The sequence below is a fragment of the Solea solea genome, chromosome 12 (genome assembly GCF_958295425.1).
Source record: "Solea solea chromosome 12, fSolSol10.1, whole genome shotgun sequence".
NCBI classification, from domain to species: domain Eukaryota; kingdom Metazoa; phylum Chordata; class Actinopteri; order Pleuronectiformes; family Soleidae; genus Solea; species Solea solea.
Window position 1 is genome coordinate 3,964,817 of NC_081145.1, and position 9,195 is coordinate 3,974,011.

At 40.9% G+C, this 9,195-nt stretch overlaps 1 protein-coding gene across 1 annotated transcript; it reads right to left on the minus strand.

The window, feature by feature from the left end:
• Positions 1-563: 563 nt before the first annotated feature.
• On the minus strand, positions 564-7,095 carry LOC131469657 (MOB kinase activator 2). Its single transcript, XM_058644877.1, has 5 exons — positions 6,626-7,095; positions 3,771-3,910; positions 3,594-3,690; positions 1,634-1,758; positions 564-1,276 (listed from the first exon to the last, which is right to left on the minus strand). The coding sequence occupies exons 1-5, from the start codon at positions 6,703-6,705 to the stop codon at positions 1,038-1,040; spliced, it is 681 nt and encodes a 226-aa protein (XP_058500860.1). The 5' UTR covers positions 6,706-7,095; the 3' UTR covers positions 564-1,037.
• Between the last annotated feature and the right edge of the window lie 2,100 nt (positions 7,096-9,195).

Sequence of the window (9,195 nt, forward strand, 5' to 3'; positions counted from 1 at the left end):
TTGGGAGAGAAAGAACAAAGTTAATGACATGTAATAAAGTCACATTTATACCCCGAGTGTGAGAGTGTGTGAGTGCACCACATAATTTTACACAACAGTCTAGATCAGAGGTCTCAAACACGCGGCCCAGTGGCCACATGCAGCCCTTCCATTGATTACAGATGGCCCGCCACTTAAATCTTTGTTTTTGATATATATAGATTCATTTTGCATCAAGAATATGTTTCTTTTGTGAATGACATATCGTTATACGGCAAAATGAACACCTTTATTTTGTAAAAGAAATATCATTCACATGCTGCCGACACAGCCCAAAGACACATCCACATGTAGACTAGCATAGAACCCACAACCTTCAAGCCGAAAACTTTTTTTTATCCTCTACGTTAGCCGTCTGTCAAGTCTGCTAGGACAGAAAACTGAGTGATAACTTTACGATCTGTACTTTTACTTGAACAGAATGACTCCAAGTAGACTTAGTGATATAGTGAAGCATCTGTCGTTACCTCTCTGTGTGTGCTCTCATTTGTGAATCATTGCAAAGAAAAAAGCATGACATGTGATTTTGAGTTGACCGTATTCAGAGAACGGGTCTGTCATATACTGTATGTTTATTACAGAATCATACATGAGAAGATACAGATTCAGTTACAACAATGTCAATGTCGCTGTCGCTCACGTCGCTCCACAAACCAATTCAGGCGTGTGGGATTATTTTAAAAAGCAACCGTTGTTCATAATTGTCTGTGAAAAGACACCAGGAGATGTTGTGTTTTCTGTGAGACATATATAAACGACCTTGAAGATCTTGACCTTATCAAAATATAATAATGCACCAATATTTTTAAAATACACATACATGCAATATTTATGTTTCACACAGTATCACAATGACTATTTACAACAACAGCCACACAGGCCTTTCTGCTCTGAATTACAAACAAGAGTTTGGCCCCGAGTGGAGAGAGAGAGACATTACACTTTTATAAATGCGATTTACGTGAATATGTGTGTGTGATTAAAATGCATGTCCAGGTTCAGTCTTGCTGTCCCAGAGCGTTGATGAGGTCCAGCATTGGCTCAATGTCCTCAGGCTCCAGCAGCGTGTGCTGCCGACAGAAGGATGTGAGGTGTGTGAAGAGTGTGTTGAGATGGCCCTGCAGCCCCAGAGCCACCGTCTCTCTGTAGTGAGACCAGTAAATGTGAGCCAGGGTCCTGAACAACAGCAAAAACACTTTCTGGGCCAGGAAGAAGAAGCCTGTAGGAAACACTGAACCTGGGAAAGAGGGGAGAGATGATGAAGCTTCATCATGTTTATCATTTATCCACTTTTCGAACATCTGACCTCAGTGATCTAATCTCTCACGGAGATAGCGTTAAGTATATTATATGCAAATATAAGGTACAAAATGATGGTTTTTAATGAGTCTAATTATGTTTAGACACAAAAAATTTCTTTGTCCCTCATTGACTTTGTTGGGATGTGGCCTCACTATCAGCGACACATGAGTCCTCAAAGCACCTCCCAGTGCAGTTTTCATGATCAGATCTTGGAACGCGTTCAGCACAGATTGAGAGTGTTAAGATCTGAGATGAGTGAGGACGTCCAGGTGGAGGTCACACATTCATGTACCTGTTTTTGTGGGGAACACATCTTCATCAGTGAGCAGGTCCTGAATGTAAGACATGGCGTAGTCGAAGTAAAGCGGAGCAGAGCACTTTAGCTTCCTGCCGTGGTCGTCAGTCCACATGTAAATCCTGACAATGACAGCAACACACATAGGGTCATTCATTCATTCATTCACTTTAAAAAAACAGTGGTAGCTAAATCTGCTCAAAGACTGTGTTATTACTGGATCACATCAGGATCAACTAAACATGAGAATGTCTGCAAAATGTGGTGGACACATGCATTTATAGTATGATATTATATCATATTTTCCTGCACAATACAAGTATTATTAGCATATGAGTATTTGAAGTGTCTATGCAAAGAATACAGTAACTACACACATGCACAAGGCAGAAAGAAGAGACATCATTTCAAATATATCAAAACAAGTTCGAGCACTTTCATCATTTCTAATGAAATGTGGGATGTTGGTCTCATTTTTTTATTGCCTATTCTATATCCTTTTACCATTAAAAGTACTTCTTATATTTGTCAATTGTCTCTGAACACCCCAGATCAATCTCATCTAATATAATCTAATCTAATCTAATCTAATCTAATCTAATCTAATCCATAAATGATACTTTTTGTACTTCTGGAGGACACGTTTCACCCAGAGAGCCAACGAGGTTATAAACATGCTGCTGTTTGTTTGTCTGTATCTAAGGAAAAGCCACTTAATAGACTTTAATGCAACTTTATTGGAGGGTGTGGCAACCAGTGAGATACTTGTTCTCCTGTTCTGACGCCTCCAGGATCACCATTTGGCTGCTGCTATGATGGGGTCTTACAAACAGAGGGAGAGGGATCACCTGCAACCAGGCTCCTACTGGACAATACCAGCGGTCACTCACACTGGTGTTCACTCACACTGGTGTTCAGTTCATTTAAAAATATATAGTCTTTAGGAGTGTTTCCCAATTTTTCTCCATGTGTTTTTAAAGACAATCAATTGTTGTAAATGCAATGTTTTTGGAACATGTGATATCAGAACTTCAATAGGAAAGCAAATCATCAGGAGATTTAGTAAATTAAATAAAACCTCATATCATACTTTTTATCATTTTTTTGTTTTTTTAAATACAAATAGACATAAATCTCTCTCCCTCTATATATAATATATATATATATGATATATATAATATATATATATTATTATATATATATTATTATATAAGTCTTTGTTGATATCTGATATCTATAGCAGGTGACAGTTGATGCAGATCCTGATTTTAGTGTTTAGTGCACTTTCTAGTTTCCCCTATTGTTGTCATATACAGTATTGTGCAGAAGTCTTAGGCCACCATTAGATTTGTTGTTTCAGCAATGCTTTAACGACAACAGAGGATCATTATTTATATTTCACTTTACTGGAACACATCCAGAAAATATGTATGCAGTTTTTTGTTGTTTAAAAAAAAACAAAAAATATTGTTGTTACTGGTAAATCCTGTGTTTGTCCTACTATTTCATTGAAATAAATATCTGCTGTAAAAAACGTCTATTACGCCAGGTTTATTCAAGACATGCTTGAGCATCACATACACATGCTGCATGAGTTCAACTCACTGACAGCTCGCTAATATATAAGAGCAGTTTTAAGTCACATCACTTCACTTTTGCACAGTACTGTACACTCTTCAATAACACACATGTTGGGTCACATGGGGGATTAGTGGCTAGCACTGTTGCCTTGCATTATAAAGACCTGGGTTTGTAACCTGGTCTGACCTACAGTCTCTCTGTGTGAAGTGTGTGAAGTGTGCATGTTCTCCCAGTGGCTGTGTGTCTGTGTGTGTGTGTGTTGCCCCTGTGATGGACTGGCGTCCTGTCCAGGATGTGACCCCGCCCTTTCACCCCATGTCAGCTGGGATTGGAACATAAAGCGGTCAACAACGAATGAATGAATGAATGAACTCACATGTTGCCTGGTCCACATGCAGTTGGACAGGTGGAGGGAGTGCAGAATTCCGACAGTGCGCTCGAGAACAGGTTCACATGCTTAAAAAATGCCACCGCTGAAGAGAAATGAAGGGAAAGGACACATTGAACACGTCTGTCTTCAGAGGAAACAGTGGATTAACTAGGATCTACTCACTGTTGCTGGCCAGCCACTCGGTCTTGTCGACACCCGGAGGCAGTGTAGTGAGGGTGGACATGTGTGTCTGTGTGATTCTTTGGCACACGTACTGCTCCTGCAGATACGGACGCTCCTCCAGATTGTTGTTATTAATTCCCCTTGGGAGGAGAGTGCAGAGTTAATGAAGCGGGGACCGAAAAATATGACTGTGTAGAACAATCAATAGGTCAGTGGATTAATTACTGCTGCTGCAGCTGGGAGATAACACCTTTTACAACCATCTCATCACACACACACACACACACACACACACGCGGACGCTGCTGAGACTGCAGCTCTGTCTGGACAGTTGATTCAGAGTCATTCATGAAGTCACTGCTGCAGTGGTCATCACAAAGGACCTGATATGACTTTGTAGAAGTGTTTCACAGAGGTGGAAGTAACCGAGTACGCTTCTCTCCTTCTTTTGATGACGTTTTACTTTTAACATACAAACATCTGTACTTTAATATTCCTTATATTCTGAAAACAGTGGCCCTACTTTACTTAGTTAACACTTCATATTGCAGTACAGTGACACTATGGTCATGTAATAGCTTGGTAATAACAATGAACAACATGTGTGGGACATGAGGGAGAAACAATGTCAGGTTTATGATATGGTGATTGTTATTCATTTTCATGTGAAGGTATTACTTATTAACAATTAGCTATTGCCTGGATATTTGTATGGACATGTGATTGAGTGGTTAGATGTTTCAAGTGTCAGCTCACATGGACGTAAAAGACACACACACAAAAATACAGCAAGTCACAATGAAATGAAAAAACAACAAAAACAAACTGAGACAAACTGAACACTTCATAATGAAATTTCATTGTATTTTCCTAAGACATAAAAAACAAATCTAAACCTTCTGCACTTTTTGTTTCTGAAACAACAGAAGTCTATGTTTCTGATATACTGGATAATGAAGCAAAATTAAAAATAAAAATAAAAAATAACATGGTAAAAAGTAAATAATGTCATAATTTCATTATATTCCCAACTACAACATTATTTCAATACTATAACCAAACTATTAGCATCTTGTTACTGAACTGTAAAGTAAAATGTTTGATTCTAACCTACACAGGGAGGGAATGTCAGCAGTGACATGTTTGAATAAAACTGAACCAGGATCTGTGTGCACTGTTAAAGGCACAGTTCACGTGTTTTGAAATCGGACTTGTGTGACATGTGTGTGTGTGTGTGTGTGTGTGTGTGTGTGTGTGTGTGTGTGTGGGGGGGACGAGCAGAACATGGTGAGGGCAGAGCAGTTCTGAAGACCCAACTGAAAAATATCAGTAACATTTACACTTGATTTGGAGCAGTTAAACTGTGTGTAAAATATAATGGTTAAAAATATAATACATAATAATAGATTCAGAAAACACATGACTAACCCCTCAAAATATTCAAATTAAATCATACAGGTTGTTTTTTTTCCACTTGGGGGTTCTTTTACACGGCTATAACACCTTTCCTCCGCTGTCCCTGTTCACATCACAACAAAAAACTCTTGAACTATTCCTATTTACTAAAGCCTCCTATTGTGTGTGCTCTAGAACTCTATTCTAATTTTCACTGAAGTATTAAGTCGATCATGTATCTTTTAAGTTAAACATTCTTTCTTTTGACTTTAGTAATTAAGGAAAGTGTTCTGTGAGTACTGTCTCTGTAATCACTGACAGAGTTGGCAGTTTGGGGACTTGTTTGTTCATAATGAATCATGTTTGCAAAGCCAGTGTGCACTGGAAAGTCAAACACGCCAGTGCAATTTGACTTTATGCAAAACGCGGCAGCCACGTTTGACACAGAGATATTTTCTTTGGGATTGAAGAGAATATTTTAAAGTGTATTCAAATAGTGCAGCTGTTTTTAGACACACACACACACACATGCACAAAGCAGCTGTTTCGGAGTTTACTCAGTGTGACCTTGCTTGCTGTGATAAGGGGGAAACACACACTGAAGCTCTCTGTGAGGTTCCACTCACCCTTTGGTGTGTTATGTGTGTGTATGTGTGTGTGTGATGACAGGACAGGACATGGAGAAGGACTTAAACTGTCCCAACAACAGCAGGTCTTTGTCCAGAGTAAAAGGTCAGAGGAGGAAGAGAAGGAGGAAGAGCAGAGCGAGGGGAATGTAAACATTAACTGTGTAAAAGGTACAGTCGTCCAAATCCAAACCATGATGAACTTCTCCAGCGTCCACAGGAACTTCTTTTGTTAACATCCTGTCGTGCTCCTCCTCAGTGCGAGTAACTCAGTTACCACCTACTGGCTTCTAGTTGTCAGCGTGCAAACACACACACACACACACACATTAAAGCCTGGGGCTACTTGTGATGTTGTGTTGGTGTGTAAACACGCTCCTCTGTGACCCTGCTCTCCCACTCTCAGCCATGTGTTTACACTTTACCTCTGCTGTGAGGGCGAGGCAAACACTCGGCTCCAGCTGACTCCCTGAACATTCATCCCACAGCAAACATTTGCATAGCAACTCAGATCAAGCATGTTGACACACTTGTCTCTGTTCTAAATACTTCTCAGTGTGTGTGTGTGTGTGTGTGTGTTGGAGGAATCCACCTTCACTGATGCCATCAAATATGTAACACACCATGTTATCTGGAGGACATTCCTCGGTAAACCATGTGTGGCCAGTTTTCTGGTCATGTTTCATCCACAGATGTCACTGCAGTTTCCTTTTAGAAGTTACTTTTTGTTCTTTCAGACACAGGAAGACAGAAAAGCAAACGGGGGGAAAAAAACACTTTGTTTTTCAGACAGGAAACTGAAACATGGAAAGAGAGAATGAAGACTGAACTTACAGTTTTCCCTTGCTGATGTCAGACGGATGACTCTTGCTGCCTGCCTCTGTAGCTGAGGGGTAACTATGGCAACCCCCCATGGCGTAAAGCTAAGACCACAGCTGCAGGTCGTGCCAGTCCCACTTTTCCATCCCAAACATTCTCTCACTCCCGCACACACACACACACACACACACACACGTCTACACTCTGCAGGCAGCACACCACACGGCCACAACAGTGCCAACACAAACTTCTCTCAGCTCACAAATGGATCCACACAAGCTCACAAACACAACACAACCTCCCCTTTTTCCTCCCGACGACAACTTTTCCACACACAGAAGAAGCTGAAGATCGTGTCCTGTGCTGGAAGTGAAGCCCTCCAGCTGTCTGACTCCCCTTTTTAGCTGCAGTGATCCAGTGTCAGTGTGTATGTGTCTCCTTTGTCTGGAGTCCCACACCCATTGGCTCCTCCTCTCCCAGCTCTGAGCGGACAGGCAGGTTTCTCCACAACCCATTTAAGTACAGATCACAACTCCTCCTCCTCCTCCTTCTTCCCCTTTTCCACACACACACACACATATGCACGCACACACACACACACATTGGACATTCATGACTTGAGGGGACATTGCATTGACTATTCTATTCTCATTCTATTCTATTCTACATTCATTTCCTAGAGATTTACTCTAACCTTAACCACAATTACTACTGGCCTAATCCTAACCCTGACCCTAACCTTAAAACATATCTTCACCTTAAAATGTAGTGATTTACGTTATGGGGACTTGCTTTTTGTCCCCACAAGGAAGACAAGTCCCCATAATGTGAATGTGTAAGCAGGTGTAGGTGTCCCCACTCTGGGATTGGGAAGTGATAGAAGTAGCAGCATAAGCAGGGGAAGGCAGAGCAGCAGCAGGTGTGTTCACTGTCAGTATTCTTGGTAAACTACAGAGGAATGTGATGACATACATGGTGCATCTTAGTCCGAGGAATGAAAACAACCAGCACATTCGTGCAGTGATATATAGACAGAGACAGGAATCCAGGCTGTGCAGTTAGTGAAAATATGATAAGTAAATGACTGGGCTTTCAGCTCCTCCCCTCTTCTCTTTCACATACATAAGCTTCATCTGTGCCTGCAGCACACCGAGTATCTACAGTATGTGACAGGTAGGTTTGTGTTTCACATGTGTGTGTGTGCGCTGAGACAACACAGCCAGGAACATAATCCTGCAGCTCACCTGCCCTCAAGGTAAACATACGTTAAAGAGCAAGTCCGGCCGCTCAGCGAGACAATCACAGACTCGGGCTTGGTTTGTGTTTTTTTGGTCAGACATTTATTGGCTTCATATCTGAATGCACCGGCTAAGTTGACACAACAGTTAACAGACACGTTACTTTCTAAGTGAAAATAAAACAAGTCCACCAGCATCAGTCCACTTTACAAAAAAGAAAAAAGAAGGGCATTTTACAACACTGCTGTCTTTCACACCACTGCACAGACACGGATGTAACACGCTGTAGGATGGAGGAGAAACAAAAAACAAAAAGATAGAAGTGACCGACAATGGGAAGAATTAATAACTCATTTTCTCTCAGTTACAAATTCTGGACTCAACACGGTTCGATCCAGGTCTACGGAGCTTGAAGTGGGCCAGCACTTCTTACGAGCTGTCAGTACTCTGTCCAGTTCATTATGGCGCAGAATAATCATTTCCCAGGGTGCACTGCATGACATTCACCCGTTCTCCCGAGAGTCTAGCGCTTGTTTCTGGTGTCTAGAGTTTTTATTTCACTAATATTCATTTACTTCTTATTTCCTGCAGAACAGCATAATAACAAGACACTAAATACAAATGTGTGCTTATAGTTTAAAGATTATCTAAAGATACAAGTGTCCAGTTTTTAGTTATTTTAATGTGGATGAAATAATTAAATAAATCTTCTGGTATCTTTTATGTACTGAGGATTTCCCTACTTTAATGATTTATACACAGGCGCCTCATAAGGAGAAGGGGAGTACTGACACTTCACATACTGCAGCGCTCTTAAAAATGACTGAATCTCACTGTACCCGTAGCTGAACTGAACACACACTACACTCTCAGGATGACAGAAACAAAGGTGAGGGTCAAATGCAGTGCTAATGTTTGACAAAAGACGGGGACAATATTTTCTGACAATGTACACGATCCAGACGGAAAACAGCCCCCATTCTTTTCTAACCCTGACTTCAAAGTGTGCTAAACTAAACTCTCTGTACACTTCCACTTCACACAGCTCAAAAAGTACAGAACAGATCACAGCACTGCCATCCAAGAGGAATATCCCACCGCTGATAACTCCGGATCAAACACAGACTACTTTAGATAAATCTGTAAGACCACTGCAAAAGAACTCCACTAATATGAAACCCAGTTGAGGACTGGTGGGAAGACACACTTTGGCAGAAAGCATTGAAGGAAAAGAAAACATTTGTCTTAATTATCTACATGAGTCACTCGTCCACGTCAAAACATTCCCACCTCTTAGAGAAGGGAGTAATATGGTGGCATTTTAAACACCGAGTACTAACCAAAAGT

Bases quoted from the DNA above. Each gene is read 5' to 3' on its own strand.
- LOC131469657 (XM_058644877.1), bottom strand. From the start codon at position 6,705: ATGGGGGGTTGCCATAGTTACCCCTCAGCTACAGAGGCAGGCAGCAAG. The intron at 3,911-6,625 runs GTAAGTTCAGTC...TCTCCTCCCAAG, and splicing joins GACATCAGCAAGGGAAAACT to GGGAATTAATAACAACAATC. The intron at 1,759-3,593 runs GTGAGTTCATTC...TGTCATTGTCAG, and splicing joins GCATGTGGACCAGGCAACAT to GATTTACATGTGGACTGACG.